This window comes from Varanus komodoensis, unplaced genomic scaffold (assembly GCF_004798865.1).
Source record: "Varanus komodoensis strain SLA01 unplaced genomic scaffold, ASM479886v1 scaffold17, whole genome shotgun sequence".
In the NCBI taxonomy this organism is placed as follows: Eukaryota; Metazoa; Chordata; class Lepidosauria; order Squamata; family Varanidae; genus Varanus; species Varanus komodoensis.
The window spans coordinates 25972312-25997745 of NW_025335505.1; the positions used below are offsets into that span (position 1 = coordinate 25972312).

Consider the following 25434-nt stretch of genomic DNA (forward strand, 5'->3'; position numbering starts at 1 on the left):
CAGGTGCTGGGTGAGGAAGGCTGCTCCTGGCTGAGCTTCGCTTGGGCAACCTTGACAGAACAGTGGCAGCTCTGAGAAGGAGAGAGGTCTTATCTAGCTCCAGTCACTTTCCAATCTCCTTTGCTGTAGCCACCCTACCATTTCTCTCTCTCTCTGGCTTGCCCAGTAAACTGGAGAGTAAAGTCTGCTTGCCCCACTCCTGTTGGGAATGTCTTTAAAGCATTCCCAGTTGTCTCCTTCATCTTCTTGCCTGAAGAAACAACTGGCTGAAAACATGCGGATATGCATGGCAACTTAAACATAAATTGTATTATCTTCAGTAACCCTCACTCATAAGTAAATCATGAGGGGATGGTAGATAGCAGCATCTCAGCCTCCTCCCCTTTACTCCCCATATTCCCTTTCTCTATACTTTTTGTAAGGGGGCAGGAGGAGCTGTCATTATTATTTTTTCTTTTTTTTTTAATAAAATCTCTTTGTACCAGCAAACTTGTGCATAGCTTAAGGAATCAATAACTGTGACAACTACAGCAGCAAATTAACCTTAAAGGGCCATTTTCCAGCAAACATTACCTTTCCAACACTTTCTATTTCTCTGACAATTCCATTTGCATGTGGCACAAGACCATGTTTTCAACACAGTGAAAAATGTGCTGTATTTATTAGTGTGTACTCCAATCGTACATGCTGGAAAAACCTGACAAATGGAAGGGGCCCTAGGTAGTTCCTCTATGTACTTCAAAACACTGGCTGCATTCACATGACAGCCCTGTGCTGTTTCCATGGTGTGAGGATTTTTGCCTGGTCAAATGGTCACATGGTTACCAGAGCAGCACAGTTTCCATGCTCGCAATTCCATCCTCCCAAGCTTACCACACATCCTAGCAGCCCAATGAGTGAAATTCTTGCCCTTTCCCTAATCTTGCCCATGGACCACAGCAGCATCCTCCTGATCAGTCCACTGCAGTTCTGAGAGGGGCTTCCACCTTCCTGATGGTATTTTCTCAACTCCACAAACATTTTAATTAAATGAAAAAAACAGCTTTGCCATTATTCCTCCCTCCTCCCTCAGTATGTGTGTGCTGACTCCCTCTTTACAAAAGTAATAGGAATAAAGCAAGCAGTGATGCTGTTGCTAAGGAACTGAGGGCAGTAAGGATCAAAGGCTAGAAGTGGCCACCCCCATGGCCATTCTTGTCTGAGAGCTGTATGGTGTTTCCATGCCAACTATGGTAAAATGTTGAATCCAGATCTGGACTACTGGAGAAGCTGTGGTGAAGCATGGAAAACTGAAAAGAAACCATGGTTCTCTCCATGGTTTCACAAAACTCATCCTACCACACAGAAACAAGGTCTGAATGACAACACAAGGACCACAATAGATTTCACCATGGTTTATAATGTCATGCAAGCAAGCCACTGAATTGCACTGGTAGCACTGAAGTTGCAGAATGAAACTTACCATGCCCAACATAATATTTATTTATTTAGAGCATTTGTATGCCGTCCCTTCGCATAGCCTCGGGACGGCTTACATAAATAAAATAAAACGTAATACAGATAATTTTGTCAGCAGTTGGCATGATAAGCTTTCATTGGGTAGGAAAAAATTGATCTGAACCAATGAAGAACACAGCTGAACAAGCCTGGATAAAGTACATAGTATTTCTACCCAGAATTTGAAAGAAAAAATTAATTTAATTTAATTTAATTTAAACATTTCTATGCCATCCTATGCAAGGAGCCTCAGGACAAAGATAAAAGAACAATATAAAATACCATTAACAATCCACAATAATACAAAACTACAATTCATAACTAAAAAAGGAGAAAAGAAACAGCGACTGTATAAAATCGATGTTACTATTACTTTTTTATTAAAATAATAATGATATATGATATTCTGAGCTGCAGTTTGAGTTAAAAATACAAATGTGCCAATTCTTAGTACTTCTTCACTTGCTATACTGAAATTTCTGTAGACCTTATCAGGTAGATTATGGATGTCATGTTTCCTGTTACTAGCTCTACAAGTGTAATTTGAATAAGGAATAGAATATTGAAGCTTATAATTGTGGAACTTCCCCTGCCCCAACCCCTTTTAATAATACAAAGGGAAGGCAAACCTCTCCCAAACTGTGTAAGTGGAATGACAGTAAGGTGGAAATGTTGTTGACCACAAGATTTTCCTTTTCCTGAATAAGCCACCAGAGAGTGACAGAAAGCCTAGAGCCTCCTATTTGTAAATCATTATTAACTATGGCAAATTTTCAATATTGCGGTATCACACTGAAAAGGATTGTGGGGTTAGCATTTCATGAAGGAATTATCTGGGAACCTTTGACTGGATCCAGTATTGTTGCTTTACCAGAGGAAGGTACCCCAACTCTGGATCAGATTTTGAGTGCATGCTGGCGGCTGCAGCAGGGGAGAGGGTGGGAAAGTCTCATTCCATCAGACTTTGTAACATTAAAGTGATAATATACATATCAATATTAGTAATCATATTAGATTGGGGTAAGTTTTCTGCTTGAGCCTTATATATCATTCTGGTTCCTGACTTCTAGCTGAGGGTATCAGAGCAAGCTGTCCCAGCTGGTCTAGAGACTTTGGGATACAAGTAGCCAAACTCCCAGAGAATAAGCAAACAGAGAGAGCAAACAGGAGTTTGGTGGGGGAGGTCCCTAACTTTTTTCTTTTTCATTTCCCCCCCCTTGTTTTCTTGTAACATGCTCAGAATTATTCACTGGTAGGATGTGTTGTTAATCTTCAGGGATGACAAAAGAAAGCACTGTTTGTTACGACAGGCCCAGGAGCTAGAATCAAAAAGGCAGCAGAAAGAATGGACCAAGAAGAGTCCTCAGTGGTGGTGACCTGCAACTTATGTTTTCTTGCCTAAAGTCAACATGGCTGACATGTGCACCAAGTGCAAGCTAGTAGACCTGCTAGAGGAAAAGGCGAGAGCACTAGAGCAGCACGTTTCCACCCGCAAGGTAATAAAACAATATGAAGAGTTTTTAGACAGGGCAGTGGAACTGCAACAGCCAAGAGTAATACAAAAGCAAGAAGTACAACAGTAAGCTGAGGCAGAAGAGGAGAATCCTGAAGGAAGGTAAAATTAGGAGGAAACACCTTGGAAAAGGGTGACAGGTGCAGAAGAATTAGAGGAACTAGCAGACACTCTACATCAGTGGAAGCCTCAAACCTACAGAACTGTTTTCAGTTCCTTGAGCTTGCAGTGGAAGAACCACAAGTCATCTCATGCAACAATGAACAACAGGCAAAAGGTCAACCAAGTAGTGGCAATGATACCAAGGCTTACAAGAACAACAAGAGAAGGGTGTTAGATATGGGAAATTCCCTGTTGCATGGGATGGAAACATGTATGTCAGGAAGACTCATGGCCTCGCCAGGTATACTGTCTCCCTGGAAGACAGATTAACTGAGTATTACCAAGGCTCATACTCATAAATGAAACATGGATCACTTTTACCAAGAATAGACACAGAAGAACATGATTATATTGGATGAATTAACACCACATGCAATGGTAAGAAAGGCTTATGATGCATGTCTGCATCACTCCTGAATCCAAAGCCATTTCACAGGTGTTTGCACAGAAGCCTCTTGGCACAAGGACATTCTGTGCTACAGCATTCTAGATTTAGATATGTACTATAACATAGTTTCCGCCCACAGTGAATCTGGGAACTGTTATTATAGGCACAGCCTAGCTGTCAAAGGCTTTGTTTTCTAGGGACAGAAATCAAGTTCTACCTGAGCTATAAATATATGGGGTTTGCATGAAGAGGATTGTTTATGTTTGGTGAAGAATACAAATAATCTAAAATGGCTCTTTCACAATGAAGTATGGGATACAAATTATTGTGGATAAAAACACAAATTGAGCTAAACAATATGTGGTATTGTGTGGATGCAGGTAACATGCAATATTTCTTACTTTTATTCTCTTGTAGGACTTGTGCATTTCTATAAATGTGTTTTATCTTTCTTCAAGTCTTAGAATATTACACTGTTCATCCAAAATTGCAGTACTCTATAGACATTTTCAATTTCCATGGAAATGAGCTAATAAATTTGAAAATAGCTTCACAGCCTTCATTGTTACTGTCACTTTCCTTTAAATCAGGTTCTACAAACGTTTTGGACTAATTCCCATGAACCCTCACTGCCAGGATGCCACTCAGAGCTGATGGGAGTTACTGGCCAAAGCACCTGGCTAGTCACAAGTTGCCCACTCCTGCTTTAAATATTAAGTGCTGGTGTCTAATATGAAGCAGACCATCTGATAATAGTTGTGGAGACTTTGGGGTTCTGCAGCAGTAACTGGAGACCATGGCTGGAAAATGCTGTGCAGGTAGAGTTAACCTACAAAGCAAAGTGATATGCTGATACCTTGTGTAATGTGCTATTAACTCCACCAAAGTTTAGAGCTTCTGTTGATATATCTTTGTTTCAAATCTTTTATTTCGAAAGAATGGCCTAGAACATTATTTAGCTTGACACTGATGTGCCAAAGAGCACAGAATGCATATCTCTGTAGTGCCTCCGCCTTCCTTTTGGTGACCTGTTTTAATTCGGACTCTGCAGTGGTGGAAGGAAAAGCAGCATGTCCTTTCAGCTTATGAAACTAAGAGGAGTTCGGACTTGATGGGGAACCCCGCTGGGAAAACCTTCCTTCTCCTCTTTTCACTAAGCCCCAATTGCTACCCTACAATTTGGCTTCATCTTCATTCGTTTAGCAAATCATGCAGCCCTTCTAAGGTCTCTGAGCCTTGCTTTTCTCAAGCCCCATGCCATGGTCTCTGCTCCTAAGTTCTCCATTCCCCCTGCCCCCCATCCTGACGAAAACCATCTTTCTTCCCCGCTCCCCCTTCCCCTCCTCCCCTCGGGTTCTCCGTATTTCCATACTCCTCCCCCTTTGGCTTTCCTTCCCCATCTCTGTTCGGTGCTTCTCCCTCTCTAGCCTGCTCCTTTTAGACTTGTCTTTATTTGGCGCTCCCGGAAACTGCCGAGGCTGCATCGCTCTGTCCTGGCGCGGCGATTGTGAGCGACACCCGGCAGACCGGCGCGGAGGGGGTGCGGGAGCGAGGAGCGGGCACGGATTTTCCTTGCACTGAGAGAGAGAGAGAGAGAGAGAGAGAGAGGCGCAAGCGAGTCCCACGCCACGGCTCACCAGGACCGGTAATTCAAGCGCTGCCAGGGCGGGGAGGGGCGAAGCCGATGGACCCTGTGATGCGCACTGGTCTGCCAGGGATGGGCAGGGCGCGGGGGCATCGCTGCTGCCCGTGCAGCAGATGCGGGAGAGAGGCTCCCCGGGCGGCGGGGGAGGCGGCCACGGAGCCGAGGGCCTTGCCCGGGAGTGCTGGCACGAAGGAGGGCGGTGCAGGGGCCAAAGGAGCGCTCCGGGGGCGCTGGTGGGTGGGGTCGAGTCGCTCCCCTTCCCGTGGCGCGTTTTGCTCGAGGGAGGCTATGTGGGTCATCGCCTCCTGCTGCACTGCCTCCACTGCTCCCCCCGCCCCCCGCCTTGTGGGGCAGTGGCCTGCAGCCCCTGGCTCGTCCACCCAGCCTCCAGAGCGGAATAAGCAGGACGGGCCCCGCTGGCTGGGAGCAGGTGGTCTGACGGAGAGCCCCCTACCCGCGAGGAGGGCACACTGTACTTCGTGGGGTTCTGCTTTGATCTGCGGCTGCAGCGTTGCGAAGCTCTTCCCTCACCCGTGTGTGGGAACCCCACCCGCCCACTCCTGCGCGGGCGCTGAATGCCCCTAGCCGCAGGAAGAGAGAAAATGTGGCCTTCTGTTACCACTAGAGCTGTCCCTCGGAGCGGGCTGTTAGCACACTAGGTGACAGTCTTGCTAGAACTGGGGCTGATAGCATAATCTTGGTACTTTCTAAGAGAACCAGCTGGCGATTTGCTCAGATTGTGTCAAGGGATGCTTGGATGCATTAGACAGTTTCCAAACTTGAGGCACTCTGGGGATGATCTGAACGACAAAGGGCCACGAGTCCATATTAATAAAAGTGTGCGTGTGCCCAAGGCTTTGAAACTTAGATACCTCAAACTTGCCGTGCATACTGTGGAGACCCTAGGAATGTTCACCATTGGCTTATGTAGTTTTCAAAATGAATTAATTGGCTTTGCTGTTGTTGTTGTTAGTCGCGCAGTCGTGTCCGACCCATCGCGACCCCACGGACAACATTCCTCTAGGCCTTCCTGTCGTCCACCATTCCCCCAGTCCACTTAAGCTCACACCAACTGCTTCAGTGACTCCATCTAGCTTTAATGAATTTAAATATCTGCCTGTTTTGAAACTCACAGTGCCATCTTCAGGCACTAGGTGGCAGACTCCCCTAGCAGCACAGATCTTTGCAAACCATACAGCCTGAAAGTGGGGGGATTAGCCAGAGAACCAGAATTATATGGCTAAGCCCTTTTCCTAACTGTCAGGTATCCCCCCGCATGGAGGAATGGAATGGTCAGACTCTTCCCATAGGGAGCTGTTGAAGTGTACCATGGCATGGGCTGTGTCTTTGGGCCATGGCAGGTGGTGGTGGTGATGGTGGGGCCTTCATTCAGACAGGATGGACTCAAAGCATCTAATTCTGGCAACTGTATTACTTTGGTTCAAGGGTCAGCACATTGCTCTAAGGGCTATTCCAACTAGTGCCAGCAGAGTATGTTCACTAAAATAATACATCAATAAAAAGAGGTCAATAAAATGTGTGAAAACTTTACCACTAAAGTCAGTTTTGTTGGCTTGCAGTCACAAAGCTTAAAAATTAGTTCATTCAAGAATTAAAAGTAATAAAATTTTATTATTCTACCCAATCATATATGCATTTACTCAGAAACAAGGCCAGTCCATTGTTATGTGTACATTTTGAGAGGATATGTGCTTAAATATTACTTTTTGAAATAATATCTGTTTTAAGTAGATATTGCCTGCTATATAATTTCAGTAGAGTATCTGGAATAATTCCTGTTCCTATCCCCTCAAATATTACAACTATAGGATTTATTTTTCTAGGCATGGACTAGAGAACAGAGTTTGTTAGAAAATTTAGATTCAGTTTTAAATTATTCAGATTCAGTTTGAATAATTATAATTGTTCAAATTAAGATGTAGTAAACCTAAACCTTTGTAAGAGAAAAACATACAGAATTGGTAATTAATAAACTGCTATTTAAAATACTTCAAGATAAAACAGAAATAATTATGGGCCACTGAATGATACAAATAATTTTCTATGAAATTATAAGTATGTATTCACTAAAGTTGCGAGATGCAGGTGGTGCGGTGGTTTAAATTGCTGTGCTGCTGGGCTGGTTGACTGAAACGTCACCGGTTTGAATCTGCACAACGGGGTGAGTTCCCGTTGCTCCATCCCAGCTTCTGCCAACCTTGCAGTTTGAAACCATGCAAATGCAAGTAGATAAAAAGGTACCACTTTGGTGGGAAGGTAACAGCATTTTGTGCACTTTGGTGTTTAGTCATGCTGGCCACATGACCACAAAAACTGTCTGCGGACAAACGCTAGCTCCCTCGGCTAGGAAACGGAGATGAACACTGCCCCCTAGAGTCAGACATGACTGGACTTAATGTCAAGGGGAAACCTTTACCTTTACCTATTCACTAAAGTTACATCCCACTTATCTTCTCAGTATAGGACACCCCAAATCAATGATATATATTTTGGAGGGAGTTGTATAAAGTTATACACAACATCTTAAAATGTTTTTGCTTGCAAAGACATCCTTTTAAAAATCAGTGGGAAGTTAGGTAAGTCTGTAATTTTTGTTTTTCTCTGTAATAGATGAGATTGTAAATTCCTAAAAAAAAATCAGGAGACTTCCTGGAATGCTATAATTTTTGAAACTCCATTTTCCCTATAAAAACATAATACGAAAAGTTAGGTCCTGTGACTACAGTCAATAGTCCCATCATCAAAACAGTATTTCTGTGGTTTGGTCACCTCCTGCTACTGAGAGATGTTCAGAAACAAGAGATATGTCATCAGTGCTGACACATTAATAAAAGATGTTCTCTTAATTAAATAAAAATGAAAAGGGACTGCATTATTCACTACTGCACTAACACTAATGCATTACTTAGTCTGGGCATATACAGTAGACTGCGGTTCTAGCTTATGTGAAAGAATATACCTAAGAGACCAAATAGCAGTCCGTATGCTTAGGAAGCCAATTAACTTGTCAGTTCAATCAAGCTTTTGTAAATAGAAAATACTAAAAGATACAATACTCCGATCATTAAGGTCTGAAGGTATTATCATTTATTTAGAACTGTGAATGGTAGATGTTGGTTTTTCAAAATGGATAGAGGTGTAGAGCGTTAAAGAACTCAGGGAATGAACTAGTATAATGGGCATATTCACACATCATGCTAACCCACCCTGACAATAAGCCACACTGGATTGGTTTTCGGCCAAACAACCCATGCCTGAGGATTAGACTCGCCTTGGCTGCTCCCTTCCCCTCTTTTCCCTTTATCCCAGGGGAAGCCATGGCAGGAGTGACTTGTTTCCTCCCTTTCTACTGCATTTTTGGTTTACTGTGGGGTTTTTACATGTTGCTTTTTTTTAAGACATGAAAGCTTGCTTGCCCGTTGGCTTTCACAATTCCCATTTTAAAAGCCACTGACAGCACCATCAAAGTGCCTTGTAAAAATGTACAGAGAATGTAAAAATGTACAGAGAATGCACACAAATAGTTTTGTGAGGATTTTTTTGGGGGTTTCGCTGCATTTGTCCAAAAACAGACATTCACAACTGCATCTGTGTGGGAATATGAAGGCTCAGGTGGAACAATGTCCTGGACATTCCTGCTGCCAAAGTACTCATACAGGCACCAAATAGGTTCTTTTTGGCTTTGCTTTCTGTCATATTCTGGCATTGCCACATAGCTTCCCCTGGTAAAGTGCTTTCAAAAAGCAGCATGGTTCATCCTGCAGGAGCCTGTAGAGCAGGGGTCTCAAACTCAACTTACCTGGGGGCCGCTGGAAGTAGAGTCTGGGTGAGGCTGGGCTGCATCAAGTATTCCACCACCACGGTGCTGGTGGGCCGCTCATCCCACGTCGCTCCCGGAGGCCGGCCCAGGCGCCGCTGGCGCTTTGAAGGCCGCAGGGCCCCTCCCCCGTGCCCCGCCCACCCCGGCAATTGGCCCGCGGGCCGCGAGTTTGAGACCCCTGCTGTAGAGATTGAAGCCTGTGCAACCATACAGCAAGTTGGGAGCTCTTTCAAAGGCTCTCTGTACTGTTCAGCTTTTCTACAGTGATACAGGCTTTGTGGTATCTTCATTGATCTCATGTCCAGTCTTGTCCTTCCCTCAATTGCACCTTGATTACTGTCTACTCCTGCTTCCATTTTTGCCCCTGCTTTTCTCTCTGGCTTTACCCTAACTTACTTACTTACTAAAAGCTTTTCTACCCTGTGCACCACTACAATAAAAATGAGCAGAGTAAAACAAAACACCACAGCATCCAACAATTGAAATGCTAAAACTCCAGTTAAAATCAATTAAAAACTAAAATGACGGGAAAATAAAAAGGGTTTGTCAGGTGTCTGACCCTTGTCTTTGCCTCTGGTTCTACCATGCCTTTGCAGTAATTGACCCTTGTCTGTTTTTGTTCTACCTTCACCTCTGACTGTGCCTCGATAGTATGTGAGCTTTGCTTGTTTCTGCCTTCACCTTTGCCTCTGGCTCTCCTGCATTCTGCTAAGACCTCCATTTGCCTCCATCACTCCTGGTCCTGGTGCACCAGCCATAGACACCGGCTACCTATGCTCAGCCTGACACTTATTCTTGTCAGCTGTCAAAAGGCAAGTCAAAAGAAGCATAGGTACATGTGATCTTTGCTATGAAAGGAAGATGGCGTGATTTACTCTCCTTGTGGCAAGACCCTCCTCCCTTTTTTGGCCTGACACTCCTCAGAGTGGAGCATGCTTTGCATTTTTTCCCAGAGGCTTTAGGAAAGTGCAAAAGTGCATCCCTCCTCCATTTGACTGGGAGATCTCTTTGGATACGTTCCAGAAAAAAAGAAGAAAAAAGAAGCTTCATTGTCCACTCAAAACCCCCTTTTAAAAGAAACTCAGGGTCTTGATAGAAAAAGAGGGGTGAAGTTAACAGCTTGGCAAGGGTGGCAAGGGGTTTTACAACTGTTAAAAGTAAGGGCTTCTTTTAAGATATGCTTTTTGATTTAGCTAAACAGGGGTGGGGTATTTTCTGCTGCTTACATATACAGATTTTATGACTGCATGTGTTCCTGTCAAAAAGAAACCCTATTTAATCCTATCAAAAGTACATACTCCTGTAAATGGGGTGGGCTGCACTATTCAGTGGCCCTAAATGCTTGACAAAGACTGGAAAAGATCGAGAGCACTGGTGACTGTTCAGTTTGTGCTTAAAACCTAGAGGATATCACTGCGAAGGAGGTTTCATAGCTGCCAAGTGGAGGCAGAATAAAGTTGAAGCCTGGCTTTGTCAACACCCATGGATGGATGGACATTGACCAGGCAATTCTTCAAATTTCAGGTAGAGTTGTACACTTGAGCAACTCCAGGTTACTGATGAGAATAATTATAATAATGAGACATTTGCACACAATTCTGGTACAGTAGTAAAAAATACCTGGCAAACCAGGAACAGCTGTTTCAGTTTGGAGGAGCAGTCACCAGCTGGCATTTCAGAGGCTGCAAAAAGCCATGTCCTAAAAAAAGAGTGCAGGGGAAGGTATGGTGATTGCAAAAGGCGTTCTGACTGGAGCAGGGTTAGGGGATAAGCTCTGTTTTGCAGATCCCTGGGATACCTGTGGGAGGACTGCGGGGAAGGGGAAGAACAATCCACAGTGACCCAGTGGTCTGTCAGATGCACTGCTGGTTATTCATGGACAACAAGCTTGTAGGTTGGGTTGCCATGCTGTGCAAGCTTATGCTCTCTGTTATTCTATTTCAGCAGGGTTATTTGCTTCCTTCCCATAATTGGACTAGGGGCATATACTTAACAGTTTGGAGTCTTTAATTACGTGAATTGCCCTATGCTGGTGCATGGCAAAAGAGATACTCTGAACTCTGCATGACCATTGGTGGAACAGATACCTAGAATGTTGCACTTTTGTTACAAAGAAAAAAAATAAAAGAAGACCAAATATAAGCATCTATGCATGTTGATGTAAAAAGCAGCTCTAAAAAATAGTGAGAAGCGTTGCCTTGGTAACTTTCAGAGGAACACTCTTGTTACTGTATCAGAAGTATTACATTGAAGTATGAAAAAAATTGGGCACTGCCTCCACCTTTTATTAGCATGGCCTTATGTGTTTACAATTGGTTGGTATGCTAATGCAGAGATTCCATTGCTTGCAAGCCACTTTTTTTTTTTTTTTTTTTTGCATTGTGTGTGTGTGAGAGAGAGTTTCCATTCAATAGCTGTTCACATGGACTAGCAGGAGTGGCAAAAATTAAAAGCTCCAATGCACTGATGGGAGGTCTCTGTTTCTGAAACAGGCTGGTACTTTCTGCTTCCTGCTGCCATTGCTGATTGAGGGTACTTGCAAGCACATGGAAATACCCTTTTATGGAATCAGATCTGTAGATGTCTCATGGACTCTAGAAATTATGGGGGTTGAAAAGCAGACAAAATTTGGATTTAATTTCATTCTAGTTGCCTCAACAGACCTGTACATTGTTGGTACCATGTGGGCTTCAGTGGGGAGCTTGTTTTATAGTGGGACGGGGTCCTTCTTGGAAGACCCTTGTCCTAGTTGTAACCAAACACAAACTTCCTTACCCTTTCAAAGTTCTAACAGGTTGCTGTAATAGGGTGGGTTTTTTCCCACCTCCCCCCCCCGGTGGTTTTTTATTTGTTACACTCTCCTTCCCACTAAGATTGACATGAAGGAAAATTACCACTTTGTGGCCTGATTCTGTGCTGTACTAAGGAAGTGAAAAGTCTTTGGATCCAGTGAATTCAAAACCAGCCCTGACCCCTTCCTTAGAACACACTGTTAGGGCTCCATCAATGAGAACACTGCGAGTACGAGATCTATACTCATGGATACTATACTACACTATGCTATAAATCAAGCATGTTCTGCAGCTTTTGGGGTAGCCATGCTGCCTCACTGGAAGCATCCTCCAAGCATCCCCTTGGAGGATGCTTCAACCACATCCTAACCCCACCCCTAAAGGGGGTTTAGATTGCTCTGCCAACAGTATTTTACATGCTAAAGTCCTACAGCTAGTATAAATTTAGTATAGGGTTGCACTGTCAAACACTGATTCTGATTTAAGAAATACATGTGAATTATGATGAAAAAAATTGGGACTGAGTCAGATATGAATACATACGGGTTCAAAATAACTGTTGTCAGTTACAATGATATTTGCTGTCTAGTATGATGATATGTAATTGAATGGTGCAGCATTCCTATAAAATGTTAGCTGTCCAAAATTATTGCTACTGTTACATTACATGGATATTTATTGTCAGAGGCCCCTTTTTTTTAGCAAAAACTGAGTGTTGCTTTTTTTCATTAAGAATATAAGAGGAGTCATGCTGGATCTGGCAAAGGATCCATCTAATTCAGCATTCTGTGCACATAGTAGCCAAGCAGGTGCCCACAGTAAACTCCAAAGTTGGGCTCAAGTACAAAAGCACTTTCCTGCCCATGCTCCCCAGCAAGTGGCGCATATAGGGATAGTGCCTGTGAAACTTGAGGTAGCATATAGCCTTTGGGACTAGTAGCCACAGGTTGCCTTATCCTAATTAATTTAAGCCATCCACATTGGTGGCCATCAGCACATGTAATGGTAAGTTTAACTATTTGCTGTGTAAAGAAGCACTCTTTAAACTGTCCTGAATCTCTCACCTATCAACTTCATGGAATAAATCAAAGCTGTAGTATTCCACTTTCTCCCACTATGCATCATTTTGTACACCTCTATCCTGTCCCCCTGTACTCACATTTTACCTAAACTAAACAATCCCAAATCTGGTAACCATTCCTCATAAAGGAGCTGCTGCAGCTCATTCTGTTACTGAGGGCTTCATACTATTTCCATAAAGCCTTCCTTTGGTTTATTACAACGAAACTTTCTGTTTCAACTTTTATTTAATTTCTTTTCCTATTTAGGCAAAAACTGAGAAATATTTACTTAACTCTTATCATGCAGCAGGTTGAGTATATCTGTAATGATTATTTTACTAACACTAAAGCTATGATAAATCAAACAAATAGCGTGGTCTTTTAATAATAAAACTAGAGCTTTTATACATCTAATAAACATGCCAAATGTACACACAAAAGTTAAATGTATTGGATTGGATTTACAACAGGCATGGGCAGATTGTGGCCCAGGAATCACATGTGTCCCTGTCCCCACCAACCAAAAAAGAATGAAAAACAAAAAAGAATGGTACTGCAGAGAGCTAAAAGGGTCAAATTTAGCTTGCAGACAAGCTACGCTTACTGCTTGAAATGTTCCAAAGAACTGAATAAAGGAAAAGTTTCAGGTGCCCTGCGGAATGCATGACACCACATGGAGATCAGCCTGCAGTTGCCCAGCAGTGTGGCTATTTGTCCTTCTTCCTACAGACCCTCTGGTGCTCTGGAGGGCGCACACATCCTCCTAGCAGCATGAGAGGTAATCGAGGGTGGAGCACTTCTGGGGGAAGGGAGAATTTCCCCCCTCTTCCAGCAGATGGCCTCTGCTGGATCCCTGTGCCTTCCATGAATGGAAGGAACCCTACTTTCATATTGTCCTTGTGCACCTGTCATGTTCTTAAAGTGGTAAGTTTCACTTGATAAGAAGTAAATAGTACACATTTTGCTTTCTCCAAATTTTCAGGTTTCCCCCTGCTAAACTGACAAACATTTCACATGTTTAACTGTAACATATATTTGCATGTCCCACATAGCTTATGCCTCAGCTGAGGAGACATAAAACTGGACCTAGAAATGACTATGCAGCACAGCCCTGGACATGCTTTCTTAGAAGCAACCTTTGTTGGGTTTAATGTGGCTTTTTCCCTAATAAATGTATCCAGGGTTGATGCTGTAGGGATTAAGCCTTTCCATGCTGCTTTATAAATTAGACCTTAAACTAAGTGATAGAATGCTAGCCTTAGATCTGTGATAATGCTTAGAGGTTTATTCTTTTAGATGTTTCAGTTAGTAAGATAAAGGCCTCGTTCATGCATAACACTAAGCAATGGTATGGTTTGTTGAAATCTGATGCTTCTTTTAATGGACAGCATGACAAGCCACCACAAATTGTATAATACACAGTGAATTGTTGTGGCACGTCAATAGTGCAGGTTATTTAATCCATGGTGAGGCTGTAGCCATTTTGAATCTGCAAACTCCACTTCAGGCTGCTGTGTTGTGTGAACCCAGTGAGCATGAGTCATGTTAGGATTAAATAACTTTTGCATAACCCATGCTTACTGGTTCTGCCGAATACTGCAACCTCTGCATAAGATTTGCCTAATTAAATTGGTATCTAGGGGCATCATGGCTTGTTGTGGATTGAATAACCCATGATGAATAGCAGCATGTCTGAATGCACTCTTGCACAAGCAAACCAAAAGCAGCAAATGATGGTTAGCATAACATATAGCTTAATATCACATACAAACACAGCTGTTTATTTAAGATATTTGTATGCCGTCCTTTGCGAGAGTCTCCTTAACTACACATTGTGAAATAGAAGAAATAAATAATTTTTTCAACTTGCCAAGTATATCTTATGCTTCCAAGAGATGGGAAATATTAACTGAACTAATTCTTCAAGCATATATGAAACCTGGTTTAAATAACAAAATAGATAATTAATATTTGCCAAGTGTGTGAAATACACATAATATTGATGGAACACTAGACCATGAATAGATAACCTGGTGCATCCTCCAGATAATTTGGACTCTAATTCTGAAAAGCATCAGCCAGCCTAGTCAGGGATCATGGCTGAGTAGTCCAAACCATCTGGATGGCACTGAGTCTACTCCTGAACCAGATAATACAGTTTCATAAACCTCTGAAATCCACACTTGAAATGAGATAGTTAATAGTATTTATGTGTTTGTTTAGTTTCTCAGAATGGCAGAGATGGCATTGATGCAGAGGTTGGAAAATGCTGTAATTAGGCTTGAATCATTATTGTCAGATTCACAAAGGGCTGCTAGAATGGAATGTGGAACTGTCAATGGAGTCAATGAAGGTATGATTTTTTCAGAAACTTAATTTTTTTATTGAGTATGTTGAGAACTGAACTACTAAATGTCATGTGGTGGTGGCATTTGTTGTAAAAGAATCTGCATGCTATGCAACAATTCCTAACCTGTTCTTAAATTAGTAATAAAGACTATTTTGTGGGCTCATATAGAATATGTTCAATAGCAATTTTCATAGTAATCATAATGTTATTGTCCAAGAAAAGATTTATTAGATGTACTGCCAATGTTCCTATTAAACTTTCAATATTGCTGCTTTCATTGTTAGAGTATAATAGATGCCTGCTTAGTCAGACAGAAATTAGCAGAAGAAATAAATGTTGCAAAAGTGGGAATATACATTTTGTAAAAGAAATCAGCAACATGAAAATTGGATTTCTTTTACAGCTTCCAGATATTTGTTTTGCATGCTGCCTAATGTAACATTACATATAAATGTTTGTTTCACCGAGAGCTGATATAATTTGTATTATTTACCTATATGTTGTGGGGTGGGGGGGTTGTTATCCTGCCTCCTCACATCAATGCCCTTATTCTAATGTAATTGTGTAGACTACCTCAAGAAGTATATCACCCGTTCAAACAATGGCAATAACAACATAATAAAATTCAAGAATACAAAGAGAAAATGGCAGAGTTCTAAAGCAAGAGGAAGTGGAGAGGAAAATCAGTCTGATCTATTATGAGAAAGTCTTTACAGGCACAATCTCATGGCTCATAGATACTGTCTGGCTGGCTGTAGGAAAAGGCAGAGTCCCTTCTGTAAGCTTGGAAAAGCCTTCTGAAGTTGCACTGGGAACTCTGCCTTCTGAGGGTTCCCTTTTTGTCCTCTCAGTCCATGTGGTTCTTCCCATGGCAGCTGAAGCCCTCGTGATGGAAACATCTTTGGAATAGATGCAGTGGGATGCGGGTGCAGGAGGGACAGAGTGATGCACCATTGGTTTCCACCAAATTGAGGTGTTGTATCAGCCCCTTCTGTTCATGAGAAGGTGGGAAACATTTAGACAACTGAAATTGGACACCTGAATGTTTTTGAGGGCAAGGGGAACGTGGAGGCAATCCTTACCCCCATGTTCCTCCTGCGTGTGATGAGATGCTTTCAGAGTGAGGCAGGCATATAGGCTTGCACCCTAAAAGCTGACAAGGATAATGCTTATTACTTTTTATATCTGAATGACTCTGCCCCCTTATTTTATGTAGCCTTGCCTCATACAAGTTTGGTAGCTTTGCACAACTGGAATACCGCTCTGACCACTGAATTATCCTGTTTGGTTTACTTCATTCTGTTTTTTAAGGGTTTAGTGGAATTCCCTCTGTTATTAGAGTTAAAATTGGTTTTAACCGCTGAACCACAGAATGGTTTTCTCAGAATCCAAAATATGCCATGATAAATTAAGAGTGGTTAATGCTGAAAGTCAGAAGTAGAGATGGTAAAGTACATGTGAGCCTTTTGGCTAATGATGTGGGATAAAAATTCACAAATAAAATAAATTTGAGAGCATTGTGAAACCTGGTACATGATTCTAAAAGGAAAAGGGGCTCTGGAAAATGCTTTCCATAAGTAAAATTGCTATAGATGAAGATCATGCAAGAAAAGGTTGTGCATACATGAGTCATGGAGATGGAAGGTCAGAAATTCTTTAGGCGTAAAGGTATGTGAGAGAAACAGGTTAGAAAGCAGGCAGCTTCACCTCTGTTCTGTGGCTTCATTGCTACACATCCATTTTCTGTCAAAAGGCCAACACTGCTGCTTCAAGTACAATTCATGCAGTTTCTAAAATACATTGAAAAAGACAGTAGTTTATTTATAGGTAGCGCTGAGAGTCTGCAAACCAAAAAGTGAACATAACTGGAGGACAACGTCTAATTTTACCTCTCAAAATGAATTGCATTTTTACTGGATCAGTTTTAACCTTTAACATTGCAGAGCCAGTGTGATATAGTGGTCTAAGAGGGCAGGACTGGGAGTTAGGCAATTTGGGTTCTAGTCCCTGCTCAGCTGTGGAGGCAACTGGGTGACTTTGAGCTAGTCACAGACTCTCAGCCCAACCTACCTCACAGGGCTGTTGTTGTGGGGATAAGATTGAGAGCAGGAGGAGAATGATGTAAGCCACTTTGAGTTCTTTAAAAAAGAAAAAAGCAAGATTTTAATAAGTAAAAAACATATTTAACTCAGAGCATCATTACTGGTGATGAATCTAGGAGATTTATAGATGTCATATTGTGTGTAGCTTGGATGTTTGGGGCACACACATGTCTCTCTTCATTTGATCAAATACCAGTGCACCAGTCCTTCATGAAAAGTTGTGGTGACTCTGGGATGGTTTAACTTACCATACAAAAAAAAAAAAAATGATAATCCTATGAGATAAGCAAACATAGATCAGGCTTCCTTATTACAGATAAACAACCAGAACATCATTTCAGGCCACTTTTCCTTTTCAGATTTGCCACTAGATGTTATAAAAGCATTGAAATCACTGAAAGATGGCAGATTTCTGGCAATTATCTGGAAGCAACAGCACTGTATGTTACTGCTTTGGAGTAGAACAAAATGAAGAGTTCGGGGCAAGCAATAAAGACTGGAGTTACCAGCAATAGTTCAGAGAAAACATTTAATAATTTTTTACTAGATGGAATAATATACTATATTGTATTTCATTATTTGTATCTGTGATTTGTGGTTTTGTGAATTGCTGTGAACCACCCAGGGAACTATTGGGTGGTAAAGAAATGACAGTAATAATAATCTGTTATATTTCCATATGATGCTATAAGTCTTACTGTAGATTAACAAAGACACCACAAACCAGAGGGTGGAATAGCACATAGGGGGATAAGATTTGCCATATCAGTTTCTGTGGTAGAACATTTTTACAAAACATAAGACATTGGGAACATATGAACTTATTTTCTCTCACAGACATAGCACCACACGTCGAAGCCTTTGACAGAATCATGAATGGGAGTGTAGCTGCATTTCTAAGGAATAGCCTGGTCCTTGATAGTGATGTGAAAACACATGTAAGTATTTACTCCCATTTTACCTCTTAGTTACATAACTGTGATTATTCATGGGGGTGTCTGACTTCATAATTGTAGCACTGTGTAGTGTTTATTACCTTTGTTCCTATAATAGTGTTGGGGTACAGAATCTTGAAATGAATACTACTTAGCTGATATTTGTAACAAACGTGCTACTGCTATTATCTGAAAAAGAAGTGGAAGAAGCCCTAGCACAGCAGGGAGAGTGGTGTCCTTTCCCTGTGCCTTTCTAACAGTGTGAATTCCAACCTGCAATATAAAATGGTGCAAGTCTTTATACTGGCATAGGGCTATCTCATTCGGTTGCATGAATATGTCAGACCTTATTGTACACTACTACTTATGTTGTACTCAGAAGTAATAATAGTAAGATCAATAGGATTTTCTCTCAAGCAAGCATACATGAGAAGGATGCTTCTCATTAATTTCATCATCACTAGAAGGAGGGGGATTGGCTTTACCTCTTATTGCTCTTAATCTCTAATTAAGGGATTGTCACTATTTTTTAAGTAGGAGCCATTATAGCTCCTGCCACTGAGGCCACTTGGGGGGCCTTTCTGGGGCTGTGGGGGCTGCTCTTCTTCCTCTGCCACTCAAGTGGTCATGCAGAGCTGGAGGTCTCTGGAATGTCCCCTTCATGTTGGCCTTCTTCATCAATTAGTCATCAAGCCACCAGGTAGGTATACATAGGTAGGTCTCCCCTTCAGAGACCTTGCAGCTGATAAATGTCAACTCTCCTGACACCCTTCTCCTAAAGCCCATGCTGGCAACTCGCATCACAGTAGCTGGCCCAACACTAAAATAAACCACAAGGCAACACTAGAGAGCTCCTCTTGAGAGAGAGCAACCACCACAAAGAGGTAAAAGGGGTGTGGGCGGAGGGGTGCACTGAGGTGATTAGTAACTGCCCCTGGCCCTTGAGCCTTGCACTGAAGGACAAGGTTGTCAAGGAGGCAGGTGTGGTGTTGGCTTCATCCCTCCATCTGTCCGTCCTTTCTTCCAGTTTTTGTTTTTGTTTTGTAAATCCATTTCTCTTCACTGTAGGTAACAGGAAGGAAATGTTTGATTACCATGTGTTAGGGTTGTGGTGGAGAATGGGGATTCTGTCTATGCAGACAGAATGGGGATTCTGTCTATGCAGAGCTGTCCCCAGCTTGTCCATCTCCACCACTCCCTCTGACACTGGATGTTGGGGAAGGTGAATGGGTGGATGGGGCACAGTTCTGGATCCAGCATCAGGTGGATTCTGATCAGTTCTGGATCCAGCATCAGAGAAAGAAGGGATTGCAGTCTTAAAACATAAAAAAGCTGGCTGGTGCCGGAGGTCAGACTAGACGGCCCGGGGGATCCCTTCTGACTCACTCTGTTTCTATGTTTCTATATGATTTTAGTTGTCTGGTGCCTTTGGATTCTGTAAGTTGGTCGTTTTACCACTTCTTTACATAAGTGATTAAACAACCACTTAAGGAGCCTTGCTGGAGCAGACCAATTTAATTATTATTTATTTATTTAAAGTTTTTGTATGCTGTCCCCTTGCTATATAGCCTCGGGATGGCTCACACAAATAAAGAAATATTTTACAAATACAGATAAAACCCGGAAACACCCTGGCTGCACAATTAAAACCTATAAATATTATACATTGTTAAATATTGTTTGAACAAAAAGGTCTTAGCCTGGCACCGAAAAACAAATAACGACAGCGCCAGGCGGACTTCTCTGGGGAGCGCATTCCACAGATGGGGCGCCACCGCAGAGAAGGCCCTCCTCGGGGTACTTTGCTTCCTGATGTCTCTCACGGAAGGCTCCCAGAAGAGGGCTTCTGCTGCCAATCTCAAGGGGCAGGAGGGCAAATATGGAAGCAGGCGTTCCTTCAAGAATCCAGGTCCCAAGCCGTTAAGAGCTTTGTAGGTGATAACCAGCACCTTGAATTGAGCCCGGACTTCGATGGGGAGCCAGTGAAGCTGGTAGAGGACTGGGGTTATGTGAGAGTAATGCCCAGTCCCCGTCAGCAACCTGGCTGCTCTGTTTTGCACCATCTGAAGTATCTGGACTGTCTTCAAGGGCAGCCCCACGTAGAGCATGTTACAGTAGTCCAATCAGGAAATAACCAATGCATGTGTCACTGTTGCTAGGCAGTCGTCCTCCAGGTAGAGACGCAGCTGATGGATTAGCTGAAGCTGAAGGAAAGCGCTCCTCGCCACAGCGGTCACCTGAGCCTCCAAAGACAGCTCTGGGTCGAGGACCACTCCCAAGCTGCAGACCCTGTCCTTTAGAGGGAGTGCAACCCCATTCAGGACAAGGTCCAAGTCACCTATCCCAGAGCCAGAGCCACCCACCAACAGGACCTCCATCTTGTCTGGACTGAGCTTCAGTTTATTGGCCATCATCCAGCCCATTACCTCGGCCAGGCACCAGTTCAGTACAGCCACTGCCTCACCTGGATTGGTTGAGAAAGAGAGGTAGAACTGGGTATCATCAGCGTACTGATGATTCTGCAGCCCACACCTCCGGATGACCTCTCCCAGCGGTTTCATGTAGATATTAAATAGCAAGGGGGACAAAATAGACCCCTGCGGTACTCCATGGCATAGCTGCCATGGCGCAGAGCCATAGTCCCCCAGCACCACCTTCTGGAATCGGCCCTCGAGGTAGGAGCAGAACTACTGCCAAGCAGTGCCTCCTACTCCCAGCCCCCTTAGCCTATCCAGAAGGATACCATGGTCGATGGTATCGAAAGCCGCTGAGAGGTCCAGGAGGACCAACAGGGACGCACTCCTCCTGTCTCTCTCCCTGCACAGGTCATCATACAGGGCGATCAGGGCGGATTCAGTACCATACCCGGGTCTGAAGCCGGACTGAAATGGGTCCAGATAATCAGTCTCATCCAAGAGAGCTTGGAATTGTCCTGCCACCACCCATTCTAACACCTTGCCCAAGAATGGGATGTTGGCCACCGGTCTATAATTGGCAGCCATCTCTGGATCTAGGGACGCCTTCTTTAGGACCAGCCTAACCACTGCCTACCTTAGAGAGGCAGGCACCTGGCTGTCCCTCAGAGAGGCGTTGATGACCTTCAGGATCCAGGCACCAATCCCGTGTTTGGCTTTGGACAGTAGCCACGACAGGCAAGGGTCAAGTAAGCAGGTGGTGGGACGTACTTGTCCAAGCACCTTGTCCACATCATTAATAACTGAAACTCATCTAATAATATCTGACCAGATGGAGACTTTGGCACCTCCCCTAAGGAGTCTGAGTCAATAGTGGAGTCCAGCTCATGACGAATCTGAGCAACTTTCTCCTTGAAGTGCTGGGCAAAGTTGTCACAGCAGGCCATCGAGGGTGGTACAGGATCTTTCTTAGGGCCTGGATGTACCAGCCCCTGTACCACCCGAAAAAGCTCTGCTGGACGGCACTGTGAGGAGGCAATGGAAGTGGAGAATAATTTCTTCTTTGCCACCCTCACCGCCACAGCATAGGCTCGATAATGAGCTCTTAAATGTGTTCAGTCAGATTCATCCCGAGATTTTCTCCACCTACACTCTAGCCGTCTCCCAACCCGCTTCATCGCTCGTAATTCAGGTGTATACCAAGGGGATGAACGGGCTCTGCCAGGAGGGAAAGGACGCTTAGGAGCGATTGTGTCAATAGCTCTGGCCATTTCCCCATTTCATAGTTCAACCAGAGCATCAACAGGAGCGCCAGCTTTATCAACCAGAAACACCCCCAGAGCTTTCAAGAATCCATCCGGATCCATCTGGCTCTGAGGGTGGACCAAGACAATAGGGTCCGCACCTTTACAGAGGGAAGGGCCGCCATTGAGCTCGAAACTCCCGAGGAAGTGGTCTGACGATGACAGGGGAGTCAAACTTAAATTGCTCACCCTCGGATCACCCTCTTCCTGCCCCGTTGAGAAAACCAGGTCCAGCATGTGTCCACGTTCATGGGTCGGGCCAGTGACATGTTGAGATAGCCCCATGGCCGTCAGAACAGTCTTGGCATGGAGATTGAAGTCCCCCAGGACCAGCATCCTGGGAGTCTTCAACACCAGGTCCGAGACGATCTCCGTCGGCTCAGGCAGGGAGTCTGTTGGGCAGAAGGGTACACAGTACACCAGCAGAATCCCCAATCTGTCTCAGTCGCCTAGCACCAGGTAGAGGCACTCTACCATCTAGTCCAACATACTTACCAGAAAGTAGGACAGAAGTGCAATAGCACCTTCCCACTCATGCTCCCCAGCAAGTGGTGTGCATAAGCATACTCCCTCTGATACTGGACATAGCATATAGCAATCAGGACTATAAAGAAAGCATATTATGTAAAAGAATACATTTAGATTTCTTCAGATTTCAGTCCTATGCATTTGCAAGTCTCCTGAATATTTATACAGAATTACTATTATATTTGTCTCAGTACTTCAAAAATGTATTGTTCTTGTATTCTTCATTATTGTAAGGGGTTTTTATTCCACCTTCTCTCCACATAGCTCAGAGATGTGTACATGGTCCTTTTATACTGTACACAGCAATAACTTGGTAAGTTTGTTAGGCTAAGGAAGGGTGATTGGCAGGGTCGTTCTCATAAATGACCTCCAGAGCCTTGAATGTCCACTAGAAGGGTGTCCCCCCCCCACCCCCGCCATAGCTTGATTTCCATGCAGAGGAGTGCAGCTGGGGCAAACAGAGTTAACACTGCTCCTCACTTGCTGCAACAGGTTTCCCACTGACCCAGTTCTGTAATCATTCACTGCGTGGTCATTAATTTTGGAATATTTTTTCCCAGGGTCAGGGTACACATTAATACAAGAATTCATTGTATTGAAGAATTCATTGTGCTTATTGGAATGATAAATTAATTGGCTGGCTTTATATTACTGTGAAATTGTTAATGCTTCTATATTTGCATATATAAATAACAATCAACATATCCAGATTTAATTTAGATTTGGATCCCATGGCCCTGGGTCTTGATCTTTTAAACCTAGAAGCAGCCCTGATTATTGGCTCAATTTCTTCTAGAAAGCTCTGTAGTTTAGTAGGAAGTTGAACCCAAGTCATCCTGGCTTTAAGTCTGTTTACTGACAGAGGGTTCCAGGTACTAACAGCCAAAAGACATTGTGCAGATACTCTGTATTTTCTCCTTGGATGTTTTTAGTGAGAAAAATGGCAGAAAAAGCGGTAGGAAAGTATGGGGAGACTTGTATCTAGATCTCTGCTAGAGTTCTGAAAATAAGGCAGTGCTGTTGCCCAATAAAAGGCTTGTCCGAAAACAACTTATGTGTAGCACTTTAAACCTCTACAGTGACAAATGAGAAACAAGCTAACATTTTATGGATGTCGATCATGTTTGTTGAAATTATTTAAATAAATGATGATGCACTGCAATATTGCAGTAACAGTGCATGTCTGTTAACACTGAGAAAATATTTTAGTTCAATATTTTAATTAAAGAAAATGGATATGAAATTATTTATTTATATTTGCTGCCTATCATAGACTGATAGGTTGCAGGTATCCCACCACTCAGTGTATTTGTTCCCTTTTTGGCGGGGGGTGGAATCTACTATCTTAATCTGTATCATGAAATAGCCATTACAACAGTTGGTGCTGTTCCAACATCTGTGCTTTACCTTAAGTTAGACGATTTATATTTTTCTTCCACATGTCTTACACACCATGTGACCTATGCATTGTGGCTACAGCTGTTGCCTTTTTCACATACAGGTGAAAGCACTGTAGTATTTGCTTTCGGAAAACACCTGTTGCCTAGAAAACCCTCATATACCTGACTGATTGGTATAATATTATGTGACAGAGTTCTCAAAAAGCATTGTACTATGTAAAGGAGTACATGTTTCTATATTTAGGCTGCATGGTTACCTGGAAGGCAGCCCCATAGAACTCAATAAGGCTTGCATTCTAGACTCATGTAAAATTGCCCTGTTAGTGCGTATAGTGATGTTAGTGATGTATAGAGCATCAACAAAAGGCTCCAAGAGAGGTTAGCTTTTAAAAGGCAATAAAATTATGCTGTATTGAATTCATCATACATTCTCCTTTCTATAAAATGCCTGAAAATATTGTCACAATTGATTTTGCATCACTTCTTCACAAGCTGTTAAATCCATTCTTTGGCTACTTCATGATGAGCACAGCAATATTTTCAGAGGGCTGACAAATGCATGAGCTTTGATGTTGATCTGGCTGTGTGTTGGCTTTCAGGCCATATTGCTAACAGTTGAGTCAGGACATGAGGTCATTATCCCAGATGAGAAAGGACTTGTATCTGCATTTTTATGAGGAGTATTTTCTGGTGTTGGAAAGTAAGCATCAGAGAGAGCAATTTCTATTGTAAGGCAATATACAATGAGGGGAAACATAATGACACAAAAATGTGGTTGGAATGCCCATGGAACAACAAGATAGAATGCAAGATTAAGATTTTTCTAAACTTAGGCAATTCCAAAGAGCAGGTGTTTTCAAAGTGATGCTTAAATTAAGCATTTTAGAGAGTCAGTCTATTGAATTTTAACTCATATATTTGACTTGTATGAATTGTACAATCCAAGTAAGGTTCATGATAACAAGGACAAGAAATAGTGTGGCACATACAATATGCCTGTGCATCAGATATTAATTGCTGCACTGAGATCAGAGCTGATTGGCATAGTAGAGAAAAGGCTGTGGCACTGAAGTCATTTTTCCATATTTTGTCTTAAATGAAGTTGCAGAAGATTTAGGAGTCTTTTTCCAGGAAAATAAATTGTGCAAATTCATTTTCATGAGGTAGGTTTCATATCTAGAGCAGCAGCAAAACATTAGCTTTCTTTGCTCCTATACTCTCCATATCAAATTAGCAATTGTAGATTAAAAAAAAATTAAGGACTACTGGGATTTGGTCCTCATGAAACACCCTCAAGAGCAAAGTATTCCTGCTCAAAGACCAGAGTCACACAGAATGGCAAAACCCTTCTGTTCTTGCAAGATGACATCTGGGGTTGTGGGGGGGGGGGTTGCCAATTTATTCATCAGTGCAACATAAACATAGTCTCTGCAGCTGCTTCACTTTTTTCCCTTGTCCATCATTCATCAGAGATTTCCCTGCCCTCTGCTTCTTCCCGTAGG

At 42.8% G+C, this 25434-nt stretch overlaps 1 protein-coding gene across 3 annotated transcripts in view; it reads left to right on the top strand.

Moving 5' to 3' along the window:
* The first annotated feature begins 5029 nt into the window (after positions 1-5029).
* Positions 5030-25434, top strand: part of CAP2 (cyclase associated actin cytoskeleton regulatory protein 2) — a 55242-nt gene continuing 34837 nt past the window's right edge. For 2 of the 3 annotated variants that reach the window (XR_006414352.1, XR_006414353.1), the window contains exons 1-3: positions 5030-5205; positions 15123-15252; positions 18189-18289. Coding sequence is in view for 1 of the 3 variants with exons in the window: in XM_044426448.1 (XP_044282383.1) it covers positions 15132-15252; positions 18189-18289 (222 nt within the window). In the remaining 2 variants the exon portion in view is untranslated. The remainder of the gene's footprint in view (positions 5206-15122; positions 15253-18188; positions 18290-25434) is intronic. The other variant, XM_044426448.1, reaches the window with a different exon arrangement.